The sequence below is a fragment of the Musca domestica genome, unplaced genomic scaffold (assembly GCF_030504385.1).
Source record: "Musca domestica strain aabys unplaced genomic scaffold, Musca_domestica.polishedcontigs.V.1.1 13, whole genome shotgun sequence".
Classification (NCBI taxonomy): Eukaryota; Metazoa; Arthropoda; class Insecta; order Diptera; family Muscidae; genus Musca; species Musca domestica.
Window position 1 is genome coordinate 4,832,265 of NW_026712172.1, and position 24,003 is coordinate 4,856,267.

Sequence of the window (24,003 nt, forward strand, 5' to 3'; positions counted from 1 at the left end):
TACGAGCCTTGCTGTTGCAAACTTTCTTTGAAGGCGAACATTTTAAGACAAATTCATTGTTTGCTACCTACCAGGGTATGTATGATGTACTATTTTCAGTACTTTCCAAGACCACATGATACAAAAAAGTATAGTTTTACTATGGCCATAGACTAATGAATATACAGACAACGGAAAGTTAATTGGTCTCTATTGCAGGTGGCCCTCAGTCGACCTACTAGAAAACACATTTCAATATTTTCAATAATTTTACTTGGTTATTTCCGTATTTTTTTATACTCTCCACATTGAAAAGGAGGGTATATTAAATTTGTTATCCCGTTTGTAGCATCCCTAAATATTCGTCATAGACTCCATAAAGTACATATATATTTATTGATCAGCATAAAATTCTAAGTCGATTTAACGATGTCCGTCCGAGTGCCTGTTGAATTTACGGTACATCCCACATTATTTCACGTAGAGCTTTAAAATTTGGCAGAATGATTTGTATTGTGCCTAAGATGATTGGTATTGAAAATGATATATATCGGTCCACGTTTTGGTATAGCCGCCATATAACGGTACCTACCGATATTCGGTATTATAATGATTTCCGCCACATTTTTCCACGGATTTGTCTAAAAATTAGTATTTGTAGTTCATAATGGATTCTAGCTCCAGTGGCCGAACATTGAATATTTAGGTTACCCTTTTTCTATAGCGCACGTATAACGATAGCCACCGTTATACGGTGTTTTGATAATCCTAGCCACATTTACCCACGAAACTCTATCAAATTTGATATTTAAGAAGATTTAGTATATGACAATCCTTGAAGTATAAAATTGTGTATGGAGGTTCCCGTTTTGGTACGGTCCCCATATAATGGGCTCATCCACTTTATGGTTTTTTTGAGTTTATCAGCGTTAACCAATTATAGTGGAACACATTTGAATTCAGATACTCTTATATAAAAATGTTTTCTCTGCCCAATAGTGGAGGGCATTAAAAGTTTGGCTCGGCCGAACTTAATAGTTTTGACTTGTTCGATATTCTATTGTGGAACAGTTTTCAAACATCCTACAGTTCGTGACATTTTTAACATTTAGGAATTGAGTGACTTCCATATTCTCACTCATACCCGTGAAACGACATAGACGACATCTGCTAATTCGAATTTTTTCGATGAGAAGTGGTGAGAGCATTCCTTCGTCTATATTTTCATTAGTCTATGGCATGACTACATTGTCCAGAAGATAGGAACTCTCTTTCTCTTTCCAATGATGGTTAACAAATTTGATACATTTTTTTTTTGAATTTTTCATCGCACACAGATTTAAGTAAACAACTCAAAAAAGCTGGAGAGTGTATGTAGCGACAATATATATTTATATATATATATATATATATTTTATTTGTTTTCAATCGAATCGTATTGATCGGTATGTTGGTTCTGTATATTGTGATAAACATATGCATTTGGGAATGAACTAAATATAACGATAGGCAACTTAATTCAACCAAAACTAAAACCCAAACATTTAAAGTCGAACCGAATCTACATAGTAGGGAGTTGAATGTGTAACTGTGACTACTACTAGTACTACCTACTACTACTACTACTACATCTCTATATATATTTATGTGTATGTGTGTGTGTTTTGGGAAACCATTTTGAACGTGTTCTATTTTAATTTGTCCAATAATTGAAACTCGATTTAGCTTCACGACACCACTAGCCCTGACAGCCCATCTATCGAGTACATAGCCGAGGCAAACGAATCGAATGCCGAACAATCGAATCCATCATCTCGGCCCGCTTCACCGGAGGAGGAAAGAGGTGCAGTTGGTGGTGGAAGTGGTGGCGGCTTCATGTTTGCAAAAAGTCCGATTCGGGACGAAACGTCAATTCCACCCAAGGACCTTCCCGACAGGCGAAAGTCGATGTCTTGGAAGACCTTCAATTTGAAACGTCAATTATCCAAAGTCAATATGAAAATTGGTCTAAACATGAGCAATGAGAGTGAAACGGTCCCAAAGAGCTCCTCTGTCTTCTACACCCAAACGGAATGCTCGGCAGAAAATAGCGACGAATCTCCACCCAAAGACCCGATTGCAGTGGGTGTCGAGTGCAGAGAAAGCATGACAGAGAGTAGCATGGCCGAAGTGACCGATACTGCCGCAGAGAGTGTGAATGTTGGCGAGCTCGAACGAGCCAACAGTAGCGATACACCACCGCCGCCATCTTTGCCTAGCAAGCGTGTAGATTTTGCCAATGATGCTGATGGTGGTCAGCAGAATACAAGGCCCAATAATCTGCCAATTACGACTAGCGGTGGCGGCGAGTCAGCAAATATGGCGCCACCGACTCGACCACCGCGCCAGAAACTCAAAGAGAAACGGGATCAGCGTTTGCTCTCAGTTCCGAATATTAAATATCAGGTGCGCGAAGCTCGCCTACGTACAAATCGTAACGATTCATCGCCGTCGCTTGGTAGTGGTGGTGGCGCTAGTGGTAGTGGAACCGCCGTTACCAAGAAAACCCGTAAGTATATGAAATTTTGCTCAACCACAATCGAACACCAAAAACAACAACAATTTCTACTTGTCTCTGTTTGTGTGCGTCTGTGTATATGTGCGTTTTCTCCAAGCACGCCCTAATACTACGCGCAATGTTGAAGATCATACCAATTCAACCAGATCCTATTGCGACAATGATCAGACATGATATTTGTTCGGTCGCTCGCTCGCTCTATATCTATCTCTCTTCATCTCACTCTGTCTCTCACGTATACTTGGTCTGTGTGTAATCTTGTCGTCGCATGGCACAATTCCGTACCTTCTCCTTCAACATGGTACGCATAACTATTCATGGTGGGTGGGTGAGTCCGCAAACTGGGCAACCATGAAATCTATAGCTCTCCTTCGATTGATTTGAAAAAAAAAAGAAGAAAAACAAAACTAATCCTGTAAGGAATTGCTTGCGACAAATACGTCACCATAGACAGTACAAAAAGGAACACACATAGTTTGCGGTTATATGTGTTTGTAATGTTGTGTATAGCATTTGTATGTAAAACCGGCAGCTGATTGGACTTGTCATTGGTATATGTCGCACTCTAGTCCACCCATGTTTCCACGCTCCCATGCATCTTGCATCCCCCCTGCTGTATAACTATACTCGTGCGTGTACACCTTTCACTTCCCAATCCCTTAGACATTTGAAAATCTAATTAAGGATCCATATCTAACTATTGCGTCATCATCATTCCATTCTCTACACAACTCAACTCATCGCTCACTCATATCGACACATTTTCATGGACTAAACATGTCTGCATCTATTTAATATTTTTTGTGGCTAATAACTGATGAATTGTCGTTTTTGGGATTCAAAGGGGGTGCTAACGAATCATAGATTATAAGTCATGTTGTTAACACAAAATGTGTGTGTGTGTGGGGTTTGAATGTCGTCCGTATATTAAACCTAAAAAAGTTGTATTGTTTATACACCTTTTTCGGTTGTAATTCGAATAAATTTTGATTTAATTCGTAACATTTCATTTGTAATTCGAAAATTCCAATTGTAATTCGAATTATTTCATTTGTAATTTGAATTATTTCATTTGTAATTTGAATTGTCCCAATTGTAATTCAAATTATTTAAATTTTTTTTTTGATTTTTAAATGGAACAACTCGAATTACAATTGTAATAATTCGAATTTCAAATGGAATAATTCGAATTACAACTGAAATAATTGGAATTCTTGGATTTCAGCTGAAAAAATTCGAATTACATCTGTAAAAAATGTAGTATATAGCGGTATTATTTATAGGTAGTATATACATATATACTACATCAATCATAACTTATTTTCATAATGCTGATTATTTTTAGTATATGCTTGGTTTGTTCAGGAGAGAAATTCCCCAACATACTAAAAATTCTGCCGTGTAAATAAATTGTGTTCGATCTGTCCAATTTGGTAAACTAAAACTCGAACATTAATTTAAATTGACACGCATTTACATATCTCAAAAGTCTACAGTTAACAGGGTGAGAAAAAAACTGCAACAAACTCAAACGCCATCATTTTTAATTTTTTTTAGATTTATTGAATGCAATCAAAAAATATCGGAAAAAATTATAATTTTAGAATAAGTTTAGAAATGATTGAATTGGTCACATTTGATACCTATTAGGGACTTCAAACGACCAATGAAACCGTCACACGCTGCCGAATGTTGCTCTGCGGCATTTTGGCCCATTCTCGGCAAAGCGCCTGCTTGAAGTGATCTACACATTGGTATTTTTTAGTGCCAACCTTGCTTTCCAAAATACTCCAAATACAATAGTCCAACGGATTGGAATCCGGAGATTTTGTGCGCTGGAAATGAAGCGAGGAACCTCATTTTGTAACCATTCCTGGTGGCGCGTGCTGAGTGCGATGGTGCTGAGTCCTGTTGGAATGTCCAAGGACTGCGGCCAAAATGTTTTCGTGCCCAAGGCTTTAATACACCCTCCAGAATATTTTCGCGATAATTTTCGGCATTTATTGTGAGCGGAGAGCGACCATCGGCTGATATGGTGGCCCACACCATCATCATGGCCGTCGCTTGAGTTCTGGCGGCCAACCGAAGGTGCACATTTTCAGCTGACCTCTTTGGCAAGTATTTTTTTTGTTTACAAACTGCTGAACAACGAATGTTTTCTCATCGGAGAAAACCAAATTCGGCAGTTCACCACTTTCGGCCAAGCGAAGCAACTCTTAAGCTCTGTTGAGTCTATTTTCTTTCTGTTGCGGTGTAAGTTCTTGCCCTTTTCGAATTTCAATGGCTTTACCCCGAGCTAATTTTTCAATATTTGCCGAATGAAATATTGCGATATGTTTAGCTCACGGGCCATTTTTCGTCTGACAGAAGTCCAAAGTTGGTTGCAGTTTTTTCATCTCACCCTGTATATTTGATTGAATATGTGTGTGTGTTTTTTTACAATATCGGAACAGTTTAAAACTTAAACTGTTTCTATAGATGATGCATAACATAGGATGTGATGTGGCTATAGGTCTTCTACAATCAAAAAAATCTTATTGAAATCCCCATTAAAATGTCTATATTAATCGAAATCATAAGATCTGTCGCAGCAAGATGGGGTCCTGCAATATAAAATAACTATTCTTCGATATGACTCCTTGACTATTTACGATTTGCTAGTATCTCGTTTTTATCATTGCCTGGAAGGCTAAAATCTTCATTAGCTCATCCAGTCTAGGAAATGTACAAACATTAAGTTTTCTTCAAGACTGTTGAACAATGCCGAGCTCTATGTTCCCAGCTGTCATTCCTATTCTGTATAACGCTCTCTTTATGAATGTATGTCATTAGAGGTGTCTATAGGCCATATCGGCCATAGCCGGTACTTCTATGGGTCAGTCGAAACATGCAGAAGCCCCATGCCAGTGTTCATCTTCATAATCGTCGATAACAGGAGAGGATAAAACACTATCGTCGGCAAGGTCAAAGTCATGAATATAAATCTTGCGAGACATATTTATGACTAGTCGAAAAAAATGTAGTCGGGTTTTTTAATTGATTGCTCTCTTTAAGTTTGTCAAATGTCACTGATCCGACGAAATATAAAGCATTGCCTTGGCGCCAAGGATAGTCCCATCCGCTGGTGACATTGAATTAAGAATTCGGAACCCTGTAGTCTTATTTTCTGAATTACAAATTAGATTTGATGCATATGTAATGTACATAAATGTAGGTATCTAGTTATGTCTTTGTCAAATGTCTTTCTTTGTCTCTATGAATGTCTTGCGTAATCAAGAATTCGATATAAGACAAGTTTTGTTTATAGGACCAACGATGTGTATATTCCTTATTGTTCCAGTTGATTTAGAAATAGGGTCGAATACGGCTCCAACAGGCCCCATTAAATTATAAAAATTTGAATCACAGGGAGTGTGCTGTTGTAACCATATTCGACCATATCTATAATTATTTTTTTTTTTTTTTGTTTTGTCCAAATGACGAGAGGTATTAGTTAGTTAACCTTCGTATTATATATTACAGAATGCATTATTTTAGTTTTGTTTGGCCCTATTTATAATTCAGTCGAAATGAACATCATTGGAACCGATCTCAATTGGAAGTAAATTGAAAAATCTCTTGATGTAGATACGATTTAATGGCAATTTTAACAACACTTTTGTTTCTATTTTCCATTTTCCAAAGCTGTGCAATGCTGAAGCCGAACCGTCCAGTTGTTGTTTTTGTGCACATTTGAGGAAATGTTTTGTTGGTGGTAATAACCAAATTATCTTACAAAAATGAAACATAAACATGAACATAACTAACGTCCCGTCTACCTCGATACACCTAACCAAAAGTCGTATTACATTAAAAACAAGAACACACACATAAACACCCATAGATCCACTACAGGTACTTTTCGATACCCATAATACCATACCAATAATGATCCCTCAATATATATATTGTCGTTAGTCGTCACCTTGAAGTTAAAATTAAACTAAAAAAAAATAATAATAAACAGTCACAAAATATTATTTTCAATAATGGCTCTGTTCCAGAACCTGCAAGAATCTACTAGATTGGGATTTTTTTTGCGATATCATAAAGGAAAAATCGGTTGTCGTAGTAAAAAGTGTTACATTCTTGCAGTTCTGGAACAGACCGAAATATAGCCTATAAACTTATGTATGTACGTATTAATAGTAAATATTTGAAAATATGAAACAATTAGTTTAAATTATAAAATAATTGCACCCAAAAGGGTGCAAACTATCTCTCACCCATAGGGTTCAATGTTATACACCCACCCCCAACTTCCGCAAAAGCACAATATGATTAAATGTTGTAGTTACTTGCCACACCCAACCCAACCTCCATTTAAATCCAGGCGAACTGCAACGGAATATAATCACTTGAAAATGAACCAAAAGTAAATTTAGAAGCCATTTAGTGCTAGTCCAATACTAACCTAGTTGCGGCCACACTGACGAGTTTATGTTGCACTCACAACTCCACAATGTTCAATATCCAAGCACAAGGCACTATAGGTAGCGTTGGTGTGTTTTTTTGTCTCTGAACAAAGTACAGAAGAAAACTTGAAGAGGAATATCTTAAGATCGTGCCAAAAAAAAACGTATTTGGTTTACATACTTTAAAACAGGAAAATTACGCATATTCTGCTTTCTTGAGAAATTTTCTGGTAGTGATGGTTCAAAATCCATTCAATTTGCTAATAACCTTACATACGTGTATTATTATTGCCCATGTTTAATGCACTTTTGTCCTATGATGTTCTAAAATTACCATTCAATTAATTTCATTCTTCTGCAATATTAAGTTTGTCTGGTTACAATTGGTTTTTGGGAATGAAAGCGATTCGAGAGAGAATTTTGACAGTTATTTTGCTGAGAGTTAGAGTTAGTTAGTTAGTTTCTTGCGACACTTCTTGTTCCTACATTCAGCTATTTATTTGATCTCCAATGATTTATTAGTGTCCAAGAGCAATTTGTTTTTCGTTTTTTTTTAGAGCAAAATGAGAAATTCATTTTAGAACAGTGTTGGCTTGTTTGTTCGGGATACCACATCGTTTTGTTGTTGCAAAATGGTCAGGCTTAATCCCATTATTGTTGTTTTTATAAAAACAACAATAATGTGATTTAGCCTGACCTCTTTTCAACGACGAAATACATTTTATTTATTTATCTCTGTTTAAATCCAGTGGAAATGTCTGTTTACATTTTTAAGTTTTCTCTAAAAAGAGAATACAGCTTACGAACTCTTGGAGAAAGAAAATGCTGGATAATTCTTGCAGGAAAAATAACCAGAACAGACCCGTTCGCAATGTCTATATGAAAATGTTCATTGAATCGAAGAGGCCCTTCACAATTAAATTCCTTCAAAATGCGGGTTCAATAATTTAATAGGTAAGCGAAAGTTTAGACGAATATAGATCTTAACCGTTCTATTCGACTCCTACCATTATGTCACATTTGGAATACAATACATGAGTTGTGGCTATAGGTAATCTATTCTCGGCTCACCATATTAAGTTTTAAGGCCAGTGATTTTTTCATATTTTAAAATAAACACCTTTGTAGCAGACTTTTAATCGCGACAAAAAAAAAAAAAAACGAAACGGTATAACTTATATTATGTTTACTGTACAAGGTTATATAATATAAATATACTATATTTATATGAAGCGTCTTAAAATATATTTTCAAAACATATTTTCATAATATACATATAGAAAAAGTTGATTTACATACTACTCTTAACATTATGTGTATGCTAGTCTTAAGGGCGGAGTACCACTGTTATCCAGTCATAATCATCGGCTCACCATGTAAATTGTTAGAAATTATGATTTTCTCTCGGAACCAACATTAAAACTTTTATGGCAAAGGAAAACTACTCCCTTTTCCTCTTTCATCAAAAGCACAACCATTTAAAATTTTAATAAGCTTTCAGCCTTAAAAATTTTCCCAAGTACCAATTAAGTCCGGATTACACAATATGTTACTCATATGTGAACTGACTCTATAATATTTGATATTTTACATTTTTATAGCATACTTTGAGGAGCTCTCAGCAATTTTAAAACCTAAAAATAACGCTGTACTATGTTAACTCTGTACTGTACATTTATGTAAATACATTAGCATTGTATTTATTCTACATTTTTAGTATATTTTTTAAACTATGCTATAAAGCGTTAACTTTTAGATTAAGATTAAGAAAATGCTACAGATAATTGTGGACAAAGTCAAATAATATATGACTCTAGCATCATGTGTAATCTAGCCTTAAACCACGGTCCGGAACATGGAAACTTTCTACAAACATATCATGAAGTTAATAATTAATTGGATCGATTGCTCGTTTTTCTTTTGTGTAACTTTGCATCAAAAAAAAAAATAATAATAATGTGATTGTCGTTTTTTAATGTTCCGAACTTTGGGTCCATGACAACAAAGTGAGCGTGAATTTCCATGACTAGACAATGTGCAAAAATATTTTGTAGCTAAAACCTGGGCCAAATATTAAAATCCTTAATGAATGTTCATTTTCAAAGAAAAAATACAAATTAATTACCAAAACATTCAATCACTATTTCTGTAAAATTGATCTGCATATTCCAAATTGGATTTGATATTTGAAATATGTACAGGGTGAGGTAAAAAAAAAAACTGCAACAAAGTCAAATGCCATATTTTTACATTTTTTTAAATTTTATTTTATTTAAATGTCGGAAACAGCATCAAATTTTAGAATAAGTTTAGATTTGTTCGAATTGGTCACCTTTGGCACGAATTATGGCCTTTAAACGGACAATGAAATCGTCACTCGCTGCCCGAATGTTGTTCTGCGGTATTTTGGCCCATTCCCGGCTAAGCGCTTGCTTGAGGTAATCGACACTTTGGTATTTCTTCTCATCGGAGAAAACCAAATTCGGCAGTTCACCACTTTAGGCCAAGTGAAGTTTTGGCACTTTTTGAAATTTCAATGGCTTTACTCCGAGCTCGTTTTTCAGTATTTGACTAATGGTATATTGCGATATGTTCAGCTCACGAGCCATTTTTCGGCCACTGCGACGCGGGTTTCGATCAAGTCCCTTTTTTACTTGTCGAACCATTTCTACTGATGTTCTGATTTCTTCCTTCCACTTCCTTGCCGTGGGGCTACGCTACAAGAATCACGGTAACGAGCGATGGTACGAGACACAAAAGATTTATTCAAATTTAAATGCTGGAGTGCTCTAACGATAGCCACTTGTGGTTTTCCAGCCAAACATAAAAAAATCACACTATCACGCTTAAATTCCATCAGGAATATTTTTTTTTCTGGAAAATTCTCACCAATATGCTTTTGTACCCTTGTAAACAATATAATGACTGTCACTGCAATAATTTTAAGAGCTGTCGGACGAGTGACTTAGAAATAACAGCGGTCTGAAGTTAGTTGCAGTTTTTTCATCTCACCCTGTAGCTATTGGTTATTCAAAACCCAGACCCGCGCTCACTATAATTTTAAAACTTAAAATAAATAATTTTATATCTATATACTATATAAAATACTTTCTCTATAAGTATGGTATACTTATACTATATAAATATGCATTAACCCTATATTATTAGACGTTTCTTTTTGGTTTAAAAACGTCTAAAAATATGCTATAATAAAAATGTTAAAGATAATCATGAAAAAAGTATCATTACACATCATATGTAATCGGGCATTAACAAAGAAAGCTCAACTGACTATCACTTTTGCTTTCAAAATACATTATTGTGATTTGATTCGAATTGTGTGCGATGTCAAAAATTATCTTCTTTTGGGGAAATAATGGCTGACAAATTTGCATTTTTTATTTGGGGCAAGCAAACCAATTTGTTTTGCAAATTTTACTGTTTTATTGGCGACAGTTGTGAATTTTATTGATTGTGGCAAAAAAAGACATAATCACCCTTATTACGGCTGGCGTAGTCGTACCGAAAATTGCAAGTTGATGCGTCGTAACGACTAATTGGTATTATGTGTGTCGTATGCGAGAAATTACAACTCTGTATGAAATTCTGTTACAATTTCCGTACCACAAGACGCGTTCTTATTCGACAAACACTGCAAAATTAGTCGTTAGAGATTTTGTTGCCGACACCACACAAAAGTTTATCCAAATTGACATTACAAAAGAATAAGTAATATACAAAATGGATTTTAAGAAGAAGTATGTATCAACATTACAAAAATATTTGTATGTACGTCTTTTTCTAGATTTATAGTCAGAACAAAGAAACAATTTGACGAAATGATCCAGATCTTGCCAGTTAATCGAAATTTGTCTAGAGGTTACAGCAATGGCTTGAAAAAAATTAACATCAAGGAAGAATGGTGCAAAACTCAATATCCTAGGACCGCCGGTTCGAACAGTCGAGGACTGGATAAAAGTCTGGACCGACCTCAAATTCAAATTGAGGAAAAAGCTAGTTCATACCAAGGTAGAATGTCGTGCTACAGATGGAAGCCCCTTCAAGCAGTTCATTTTAAGCGACACGGAGGAAGCAGCATCACGTTACAATTAGAGACAATTGTAAATGCAGGGAAAAAAAACAATTGGAATTCAACAGCGTCCAACACCTGGTGATCTGGAGACTGAGGAGGAACTATTTGGAGGGTTTGAAATCAGTGAAGACAAAGAAAACCACAATCCCTGCACACTGACTTTTCCAAGGGTAAACAGACTACACCGAAATACGCAACAGAAGCAGGATGTGGTCATCCAGGATGTCTGTACGCTTCCCTCAAAAAATAACCCGCATTATTTTTCGCCTCAATTTTAAATCATTTTGAATATCTTCATCCTCAGTTAAAAAATTGCCAGGACTTAACATATTTCAATATTTAATTAAACAAATAATCGTTTTACTTCAACCATTTCAACTGACGCTTTTATTTCTTTTAACCGGGTAGCTCGTAAATTCAAAAAATGTGTATTATTCCAGAGCACCCTGCTTTTTCATATCTATTACAAAAAAGACGTAGTCGAAAATTGTAGATAATACCAAAAATTTCTAGTTACGACAACGCCTACGACTACGTCTACGACACTTGAACGCCTACGACAACGCCAACCATAATAAGGGTGAATATTTGGTGAGCTACAATCTAAGCCCGAGGGAGATTTGTGTATGCAATTAAATTTGTCCTGATCCAGGAAGAATAGAGCCTCTCTTCTACTGTTTTTGTTTTTTTTTTTTTTTCTAATTACGTTTGTAAATATGGATTGTATTGAACCACCCACTTAGCCACTATTACCAACACAATCACCAACTCCACCTGTCTATCTATTTCTATGCGAAATTATTGATTTGTCTGCGAGTCTCTCTCTCTCTGTCTATCTCTATCACTGTGCATTGTCGTCTCATGAATATGATACCATTTTTTGTTTTCTTTTTCAATTAGTTATCTCAAAGGAATATTTTTTTATTTTGGATTTCCTTATAATTTTGTAATAAAAAAATATATGTTTTAAAATTAATTGAAAATCAAATTAAGGAGATATAAAAAGAAATTTGTTTGTAAAAATGTTCTCAGTTGCTATTCTAATTTTTGTTCAATTTGTTACATATTTATTTTTTTTAATGTGTTCCTACCTTGTTTGTGTATTCGTATGTACATATGTATGTAATGATTATGTTTAAGCACAACCCAACAAACCAAACCAAATACGTTAACTATTTATCTTTTGTATGTATGTAAGTACTACAATGCAAAACTACAAGAACAAGAACAACAACAAGAAATGTTACTGCTACCAGCCTGATTGATTGATTGATTCATTGATACACCGTGCAAAATGTTTTTGTATAAAATTCAATTAGACTTGCTGCAGACTCAAATTATCCTGCTACTGGACTCTTGAAATATTTATTTGCTGTCTTAAATTAAATAAATTACAGATATCAAATCCAAGAAAACGTTCAATTCAAACTCAAAATGCTGCTGCACTACGTCTTCTTTTCGGTTCGATTTATTTCTTATTTTGCAAAATTTTATTCTACTCTCTCTCGCTCTCGCTCTCGGTTTTGATTTTTGTTCTCTTCACCTTTGGTTCGATCTTCAGTTGTTTTTTCTTCGTTTCTATAATTTGCCGCTACATCCTTGGTTCACATTCAACTCTGATTTTCATAATGGGCATGCCCCTTTTGATGTTGATTTCCTCTGCATCACAACTCAAGCGATGTTAATTTGTTACCTCAATCAGTTTTTATTTTTCAGTTGATCTTTTTTCTCTCTGTGTGTGTGTGCATTTCAATCAATGTCAATGTATGTATGTTTGTGTGTGCCTGTGTGTGAGAGTATGCAATCGAACACATATGTACATGCAATATTTTTGTTTTTTTTTTATTGAAACCCCAATTGAAAAGCAAAACAACAAAGCAGTTGACAGCAAAGAGCTTACAATCAAGGAACAAACTGTATAGAATGTTCCGAACCTATTCAATTGTATTATGTTTTAGTACTTTTTGTGTTGAGCCACCCTAGTGTACATATGTATAACGAAAATTACTCATTACTGTTATGGCCATTTGTTTGTTTGTTTGAATTGATATTTATCCCAGATCAATGGAGCCACCAGTACAGCACCTGCCACCAGTGCATGCGGAAGCGCTACCAAAGCACCGTTCTCTGGTAGTCCCAACAACCATCACATTCGTTACGAGACAAATCCTTCGGCTAACGATGAGTCTTCGACTGGTGCTGCTTCGTCCAGCGGCGGTAACAAAGCCCACTTCACCGAACAGGCTTCCACGTCGTCGACGTCATTTGATTATGCCGCTGATGGGCAGGCAGCCGCCGGATCATCCAGTGGCATTTACGTTGGGGAAACAGGTGCGCAACACTTTTTTAAGCTTTTTGAGAACATCAGCAACAAGAAAATCCACCCGAAAAAAAAAAAACAATTAAAAGAACACACCAATACAATACAGTGCAGTGCAATCAACATCTCAGCAGAAAGAGTTAAAAAAATAATAACAAATACAAAAAAAAAAAACATACTCTCTACATATACTTGCATACATACAAGCAAACATTCTAAAGGATGCCATTCTGACCATATATTCAGTAGGGTTCGATAGGGTTTTGTCGAATTGTCAGTCAGTCAATTGAAGATGCTTATGAAGTTGAATATCTAGAACAATACGTACTATGTGCGTGCATAGGTACGACGATTGCCACTTACTTTCCGTTTAGAAGAGATAAACTCTTGGAAAAATTAAGCAGGCAAAGTCATTTCAATTAAGCAGGTTCCCATCTCTGTACATTCTGTTCTGATTGACCTTGTCAAATTTCACCGCATAGAAAACAGGTTCCCATCCCTGATACTTTGACAATGAAAGTATTCAAAATAATAATTTTGAAAAAAAAAGTAAACATATGATTGCATGACTTTACCTTCTTAATTCTACCATGGATAAACATTTGCCCACTAATTTCCAAGTGTCCTTCCAAGTCGATTCTGATGCTCGGAATTGTGCTCTTTATGATTTTGCGATCAGGCACAGTTGTTTCAACGAGGCGACTTTGAGTTCATAGGCGACATAAATTTAATTCTATTGCAATTTAAGCATTTCATTTGATATTCCAAAACGTTTATTTAATGTTTGAGCATTTCAAACAATTCCTAAAAATTATATAATTTTTTTTATTTAAATCAAATCTTTTTTATTATATTTGTCGTGAGAAATTTGAATTTGTTTCTGTTTGGATTTTAAGTTTTTAGATAATTGTAAGCCGCTGGTTTTCATTTTGCTATGACGACACGAAAATAAATTCGAAAGAAATCCTAGATCTCCTTGGGCGAAATTAGTTTTCGAAAATACTTCCGAAATACTTCAAACTTGTTAGATTTTAACATTTTTAACTTCGATTAAAAATATCGAAAATAAATACAAGTCTCCTATTCATGGATGACCATATGACCTAATGTAGTTCAAACTTGACACTTCGTAACATTTAGATTAAACTGGCATACTCCATTTTGAACCTCACCCACAAATGGATAATATTTTGAATAATAATTACTTTCTTAAAGTAGAAAATCAATGTTTCTTCAAAAATTTCAAATCACAATAATATTGTAAATATTTGAATTGATTGAAAATGGTATATCGCTCCATACTTTTTTGTTCCACCTCACAAAATTTGAAAAATTTTTAAAAAAAAGTTTATCGACTTTCAAAAAAAGTTTATCCAGAACACATGCCCAATAATAGTTCAGGATCGATTATGAAAAATGTTGATCCACTGCTTCTCGTACATACTCCCAAAAGTAAAAATGTTGAATAATAACTGTACTAAGATGTGATATCAGTTTCCGATTTTCTTCAAATTCTCATATCCCAATTAGAAAGACCTCGCGTGCAAATGTGATTTTTCGAGTCACTCCTGCTTCCGGTATCTTAGCCATAAATATCATAAATACAAATCATAGTTTTCATAAAATGCAATATTATTTCCCTGTCCTTTTCAAACTTTTTGTACTAACATTTGATGCAATGTAAAGTTAGGATTTATAGGTCCATATATTTTGGTACATTTTCCAAAAGAGGTATGCATACACAAGTGGTCAAGTGATGATGGCTTATATCTGAACGAACGCCGAGTGAAACTTTCCGTTTTTTTTTTTTTTTTTTCAATAAAATATAAGTTAAAAACTTGGAAACACACCAAAGTGGCTGGTATTCTATCAAATTCCATTTCACATCGTCATAAAAGCGATCCTAAAAACACTTTGAACAATAAATATGAAATGACAAATGGAATGTTACAAATTGCAAATGAAATCATTTTTAGGTGGTCCCCTGAATTCGACATAAATTGTCCCCTTACGTATGCCCTACTATACGTTACTGTTATAGAAGTGCATTTCTGCAGCACTGGCTAATGAATTGGAATCAAATCAAATGTAGAAAAATGAATGAAAATAGTGCAAATATTTTTAAGTTTCAATACAGCCTGAGTTTTTACAAACACCCACGAACATTTTGTGATAATTTCTCATTTGACACCTGGCGAATCGCTTAGACGAAAAACCTGTAATAGAATATTTTCATTGGATACGATTGAAAAATAAGCGTATCTTTGGTTGTTATTTTGTTGCACAGTGTTCATACTTTATTAAATAGTGACAAGTCCAAAATATATTTAAATTTAACAATTGTTTGTTCTGTCGTCATCTACGTGACTGTGATTGTCATCATTTGTTTGTTTTTGTAAATAAATAATTTCGTCAAAATTTTTCTCCGCATTGATATTTTTCAAATGCGACGTTTTCGGTTTCAAGTCTTCTTTCGATGTTTTTATAAAAAAAATAATTAATTCCAGGTTTGCTTCAGAAAAATATGTTATGCAACATTTTATAAAGCAAAAATCAGCGAACCAGAAGTCGGCATTAATGCTATTATTTTGTACTCGATTGCATTTTTCTGGTAACACGTCTTACCTTATTTCTCTTCAATTTTGCCTTTAAATAGCACTACACCTTTTTTCTGCTGTAATTCGAATTATTTGTGATATAATTCGTAAAATTTCATTTGTAATTCGAATTATTTTAGTTGTAATTCGAGAATTCCAATTATAATTCGAATTTTTCCATTTGTATTTCGAATTATTCCCTTTTTAAGTAGAATTATTACATTTGTAATTCGAATTATTTCAGTTGTAAATCGAATGACTCCAATTGTAAATCGAATGATTCATTTGTAATTCGATTTATTCCATTTGAAATAGGTGAGATTTCTTTTTGTTTTATTGTATATTATATATTTTATAATACTTATTCTGTTATTTTAATTCCATGTATTTCATATATTACTGGCTATATTTTTATATTTATTTTTTTTTAAGGTTTAGCCTTAAAATATAAACATAAAAAAATTATATTTATTTATACTAAAAATACAAACATTAAAAATGTTATCCACCTTAATATAATTTGTAAATTTTTTGTTAATATTCCGAATTTCAAATGGATTCATTCGAATTACAATTGAAATAATTCGAATTACAAATGGAGATTGACTTTTCAAACTACAATTAAAATGTTTCGAATTACATTTGAAAAAGGTGTAGTATTTCGGGTATGGGATCAGATTTGAAGTGAAATATTGTAAAAATAGAAGTCTTTTGCAGGTCCGAGCTATGGTATTTTGATCTCCCCACAATAGTATCTCTAGAGTCAATTGTAAATTCACTCTGAGAGAACTACCTTGCCCAGAAAGTACAGAGGGAAAAACTAGCAAGAATGCCTAGTTTTCATGGCATTGTTTTCAAATTAACCTGCACATATTGTACAAAGAGTAATGTAGTAAAATATCTACCGATCCAATCAGTATTCATAAACTAATAAGAGGACATTCAACATTTATGTTAAAAAAATGTCAGACTTTTGCTAAAGATCGCTACAACTCAACGGAACTTTGAGGAAGACCCATACGAATGGAGCTAACTATATCCGATAATAACAACCTCCAATTAACACAAATGCTAGTTTTTGTAAAAACGGGAAATGTCATTTCTAAAGAGTATTATTTTTATGAGTATTGTTACCCTACACCACAAGGTGGTCAGGGTATTATGTCTTTGTGCATTTGTTTGTATCAGGCAAAAGGAAACGAGATAGACCCATAGTTTCCTTTGGTGATCTGCATAGTCCGTCTGTCCATGTATTTTTGTAAACAAAGTACAGGTCGCATTTATCGATCGATTCCGATGAAATTTTGCACAAATAATTTGTTTGACCCAAGGACGAACCCCTTTGGAATTTAGAGATAATCGGTAAAAATTTAGATATAGCTCCCATATATATCTTCGTCCGATATGCCTTTTATTGTGCACCAAACGTGTAATATCAGCCAAAATAATATGGAATTTCGCACATACGACCAAATTAGGCCTGAAAATAAGTATACCACATTTGATAGAAATCGAGATGGGAGCTATATCTCCCATTTGTATTGTTCATTCGATTTGTTATTTTTGTACCCCGCAGCCGTAATATGCACACTGTAGTAATGATATTCGGGGAAATATACCAAATACAACTCCGAAATACCTTTGCTAAATTTTATCGAGATCGGTTTAGATTTGGATATAGCACCCATATATATCTCCGATTTGCCTTTTATTGTGCACCAAACGTGTAATTTTACCCCATATGAGATGGCATTTGGTATTTACGCCAAATTCGGTGTAGTATGTCAAATTTGATCGAAATCGGTTCAGATATAGCTGTAGCTCCCATTTATATTGTTCATCCGATTCCTTATTTTTGTCCTCCGCAGCCGTAATATGCACTCTGTAGTAATGATATTCGGGGAAATATATTAAATACAGCTCAGAAATGCCTTTGCCAAATTTTATCGAGATCGGTTCAGATTTGGATATAGCTCCCGTATATATCTTTATCCGATTTCAAGTTAATTGTGCACCAAATGGATAATACAAGCCCGAATTGAAAAGGCACAAATCGATTCAGAGGAAGATATACCTCTAAATTATTATTAGACTAATAGTGAAATTTGGTGGAAAATATTTGCTCTTTGACACTTTCTGTCTAAAATTAAGTTTTATGTTGCTGTCATTTCCAAATCGAAAAAAGACCGAAGAAAAATCTATCAAAAGAATATGATTTTTTTTATAACATTGATAGTGTATAATGGTATATAATGCCAATAGAAATTACATTTCTTTGACGACTCATAGTAGCATTTGATGAAGAATATTTTTGGCTTTGACGTCATCGTTTTAAAATGATGTTTTGTAGGACAATTTTACATAAACTCATGTCAAGTACAACTCTAAACGCAAAATGTGATTTTAATATTTATAAATCCTGTAGAACAGATAAGTAAACGACGCATAATAGTGAATAAATTCTTAGATTGTTTATAAGTTTGGTTTGAGGATTAGAATAAATACCAACGTTATTTTAGTTTACATTACTTCTTTGATTAGTCATTTATGGAGTTTGCGATCGTCCTACCGGATTTAAAACAAATTACTTTACAACGGCACTTGTTTTTGTTATCTTATTAAGTTATTCTCTTTAATGAGAAGAGAACAATATTGCTGTCCTTTTAAAATCGGAAGAAAGTTAGAAATATTAATTTAAAATGATGATTTTCATATATTCTCATAACTTTGGTATTTATCGTTAGGTACGGCCATTTGAAGTGCCTCAACGAAATAGCGGTTTTGGGCCCTATGTCTCTTTTGATGGATTCCGAATGTTTGGAGTCAATCTGGCCATCTCCATCCATCCGTCCTATCTATCTGGCTGGTGTGCACGATATTTTCCAAAGGGAGTATCCGGATTGGTCCAAACTAGGTTCATCACGACAATATCGGACCACTCCTTGTTATACCACCACGCATAATAACAAAATTGGGAATTGTATTAACTTTTATGTCAAGGTGTAAAATCAGTGCCAGTGTTGAATTCAAATCCGTTCATCCTAATATTTTTTAGTGTAGGGATATATATATATGGATGTGTCGAAAATACCACGAATGGTTCGGTAGAAACTGGTGTAATGATGGGGTGAAACGTTGTGCCCAAAAGTCGTGAATTTTGTAAGAATATATTTTAAGGATTTCCTGGCAAAAAAAAAACATTGAGTGTAAAATTATTTTGGAACTTCGTAGCCAAAAAGAAAAATATTTTCTCATGAACAAAATAATGGATTTATTGTGCATCCTTTCCTTACCATATATGTTTCAACAATAGTTCCTGAACGAATGAGACATGAGACATTTCGGCATTCCAGTAAGCAAGTCCTCTTCCCACAAAAATTAAGTCTACAATTCGATATGGCCCTAATTTTAGGGTTCCTCCCGAATTTTAAGGGTCTCAAAGGAGTCCATACATCCCCCTTCAAGTCGACAAATAAGTAAAAAGACGTTTGTTCTATTTTTAGAATGTACCTTTCATTTTATAACAATCCGCCCGCTACTGTTATTGAACTCGCATTCTTCTGATTTATAATTAATCACACTAGCCATTGTAACGATCATTGAGGGTCAAGGTCAAGCCTTGAATCTTCATCAACAAGCCTTCGTATTTTATTATGGTTTTCTTTTTTTTGCAATGCCGAACTCATGACCTGTAGTTATTCAGTAGAACGCCGACACTCTCTGCTGACGTTATTTATTATATGGTAATGTGAAAAGTAAGTTATTTTGTTTTTGAATAACTCATAGTTTTCAATGCCGAAGGCAATTTGCTGATATTCAACCTCTCGAAGGTTCCATTTACGAATTTCCAACTGAATTGGAAAGTTCGAATTGAATTAAAATCTACGTTCTACGAAAACGTTTCAAAATCGGCCAAAGTTTTGACATTAGCCCCATGTAGCGGTACAAACGGTTTGAGGAGTTTTTGAAGGACTTGACTATATTTTCAACAGTTATTCCGTAGATAACAAACTTTCCACTTCTCTGTTGGAGGCAAAATGGTTTCTCAGCTATATTAGAATTCACCTCTGTTTATGTTTTACCATATAATCATGTAAACATATATTAAATCTGGTGAATTTAATTTCGTTGAATGAATTAGATTTTGTATGGAGAGTCGAGTCTAAGTTATTAAAATGTACCTGGGAATGGACTTCACAGCCCTGATTGTATCTAAGCAACAATAAAGACGTTTTCCCAAAGACCTTAGTCGGATAACATACCTCCTTATTGGCGTGCAGAATAAAAGTTTCACTTTGAGTTTGGTGTTGTAAAGAACACAACAACATGACATTGCCTTCACTGTGGGTTGTATCGTCTCGGTGTGTTTTTCTGCATCACGAAACATAATGTGATGGACAACGAACTTATTCTGCACAGTCTTGTTACCAAGTACGATTTATTATCGATACATCAAATATATATGCTAAAAACTCCCAGAAATTTAATATTCTCCCTTCTTCAGGAACACTTTCACTTGGGAAGGTTTTCATTCTTTTGGAAATGAAAACATGTATTTTACCGACCTAAACGACCATTATATATCATCTTCATCAAAAAACCCCCATTTAGTTATGTGCATTCAACAAATACATTTACATACATTTATATATATATATTTTTTCGTTTGGTTACGTTTGTTGACATATGTTTTCGAATCGATTCGATGATCAGTGATCGGCTATTTATGATATGTATGATTTGTAGTGTTGCCGTCCCATCAATATAGACCATACAAATAAGGCTTCTTATATAAACAAAATTGTTGATGATTGGCATTTAACCGGCCGCCCTCCATTATAGTATGGGGTTAGGTATAATAACAAAAAAACAAAACAACAAAGTTGTAAGAAAATAACTGCTATTTTATTTAAATATTTAAAATAAGTTGATCTAAGTTTTTTTTTATTGAAACTGCTATTTCTATTGTTAATTTACATCTATTGTTATTATTATTATTATTGTTATATGATACTTGGTCATGATATTAGGTCCGTTTGCGAAAATTTACTTTTTTCATAATATTTTGTAATCATTTCTTTAAAAAACGTAAGTAATACTCGTTTCCTACTATTCTACTCCTAGTTATTATTTCGCTAAGAACATATAAAACATACATACATACGTCCATACATGTATACATACATATAATGCATACGACAAAACATACTCTATGAACACATATATACGTCCGGAAATACGAAAATGACACACCCCCCCTTCTCCCACAATGGACTCATAAATTGATTTGAATTCCCTTTTCGTCTTTATTTGAATGTTTAATTTTATTATTTTATTTTCAGTTCAATACCAGGGTCGTCCCTCAAATAGAATACTTAAAAAATTAAAGCAAAAAAATAAAAATTGTTTAAAGTTTTTGGTGATTTTTCAAACATATTTTGAAAAAAAAAATCAAATAATGTTGATAATTTCTCAGCAGAAAGTTTGACTTCCTACAACGTTCAGTGCCATTGGTATACTATTGACTGCGTTGTGGGCATAAAAAATGATTTATGTTGATTTGAATGGAAACACCTGATGCTCGAATATGAATCATTTTCTCTCTACTTGTCGGCATAACCACACAAAACATCGTCGTACACAAATATTTTGGGTCAATATTCTAAATAACTCTTTAATTCATATATGAAGTAGCTAGGTCTGAGGTCTCTTTTTCAGAAACGTAGGATTAGAATAATGTGTATTTGATGACAGTCTTCCTAAGAGCTGTTGTTTTTATTTTTTTTCGCGTGAAGTAGAATTCAGCTCTAATTGAGAAGAAAAGTAAATTAAGTTGGCCAAAATAAAAATTGTTGCCAAAAGTTTCGATACGGGATTGGATTGGATTGGATTGTTCGAATTGGCCACTTTTGGCACGAATTATGGCCTTCAAAGAAAAAATGAAACCGTCACATGCTGCCCGAATGTTGCACTGCGGTATTTTGGCCATTCCCGGCGCTTCCCTGAGGTGATCCACACTTTAGTATTTTTTAGTGCCAACCTTACTCCAGACACAATAGTCCGACGGAGATTTTGGTGGCGATTGTGCGCTGAAAATGAAGCGAGGAACCTCATCTTGTAACTATTCTTGGGTGGCGCGTGCTGATTCCTGTTGGAATGTCCAAGGCCTGCGGCCAAAATGTTTGCGTGTCCAAGGCTTAATACACCCTCCAGAATATTTTCGCGATAATATTCGGTATTTATTTTGATGCCACGGTCGATTAATACGAGCGGAGAGCGACCATCGGCTATTATGGCGGCCCACACCATCACCATGGCCGGCGCTTGAGTTCTGGTGGCAAACCGAAGGTGCGCCCTATCAGCTGACCTCTTTGGCAAGTAAACAAGATCATTTTGTTTGTTTACAAACTGCTGGACAACGAACGTTTTCTTATTGGAGAAAACCAAATTCGGCAATTCACCACTTTCGGCCAAGCGAAGCAACTCTTTAGCTCTTTTGAGTCTATTTTCCTTCAACATCAAAATTAACTTTTTTTGTGGAAAGTTCACACCAAAATGCTTTTGTACGCTTGTAAACAATATAATGAGCTGCCACTGTAATAATTTTAACTGCTGTCGGACGAGTGGCTTAGGAATGACAGCAGTCTGAAATTGGTTGCAGGAACAATAGATGGTATAGCGTTCATATAACGGTACCAACGGCACTTTATGTAATTTGCAAGACCTTAACTACATTCTCCAACAGATTTCACTGATATTTGCAGTTTAAAATAGAACTCGTTCGAATATTAAATCCAGATACTTATATTTTTAAATGTTTTTCCTACCTCATGGTTGAGCGGTAATATTTGCCTATCGGATAAGTTTGTTCAAAACCACGTTATGCGGAGAATGGAAATAAAATCTATTCTTCGAACTGCCGAAGACAACATTTGATTAAAATTCAAAGATTAATTAAAAAAAGATGAGATAATGACGGGTCTATCAAGTAGTTAAAAGGTTGACCTTTAGAGGTCAACAATAATGGGATTATGCCTGAACATTTTGCAACAACAAAATTCTATGGTATCCCGAAAAAAACATGCCAACACTGTTCTATTAATAGACACGGCACGGTTATGCTACTCCGTTCATGTAAAACTAAAGCATAATAAGTAGAGAAATATGAAAATGTTTATAAGCGCGGTTGTAAGATTTAGAAGATTTTCCAAAAGAATTTTAGTTTTGTGTAACTCTTTGGTTCCTCCTCTATTGAGCTTATGATCTCGTCACTCGGGTAAAAAAAGTTTTTTGTCAATGGAGTTATTTTTAAAATAACTTCCCAGACAAAAAACAAGGGAACTGATGAGGATGGGTGGCTCTTTCCGAAACCTAGGTAAACATTATCGTCGTTCTCCACTAATAAACAAACATTGTTTTTATAAAAAAACAACAATAAAGGGATTAAGCCTGACCATTTTGCAACAACGGAATTATAAATAATTTTAATTATTAATCTCTTTTAAGTTTGCAGCCAAAATAGATGTATCTCGAATAGAGCCACTAGTAGTGGATATAAAAACTCTTGTTAAATTTTATTAATTCCCACAGAGTTAATTTTTGGTGGAGAGCCTAGGGTTTAACATAAAGTTCTTATGTGTGCCAATAAAATGTTATTTCTGGGTCAAAGGTCAACATTTTTTATTTGATCTCGCTAAAGGTAAACATGAGCACATTAAACCCAAATTCTTAAAGAAAAATAGTTAAGGATATCACAATATCCTTCCTATTTACCTTTCCGGCTGCGTATCTAATATAAAAACGTATGACCTATTTGTCTAAGGCAATCAAAAGGCTTCGTTCACTTTCTATTCAAATGAAATTCAGTTTGGATTCCAATAACACTGTGTTTCTGCGTTCTATTCGAATGCTGACTAGAAACGACAGCTTGAAACGGAGATATTTTTTCAGGCAAATAGGTTTCAGTAAAAACATTTACTCGAAATCAAATGTCAAATTCAGTC

At 34.4% G+C, this 24,003-nt stretch overlaps 1 protein-coding gene across 1 annotated transcript in view; it reads left to right on the plus strand.

Annotated features, from left to right (window-relative positions):
• LOC131800819 (syntaxin-binding protein 5-like) overlaps window positions 1-24,003 on the plus strand; it is a 102,158-nt gene that overhangs the window by 72,157 nt on the left and 5,998 nt on the right. Inside the window, exon 15 of the mRNA XM_059118546.1 lies at window positions 1,705-2,527. Within this exon, the coding sequence (XP_058974529.1) occupies window positions 1,705-2,527 (823 nt within the window). The remainder of the gene's footprint in view (window positions 1-1,704; window positions 2,528-24,003) is intronic.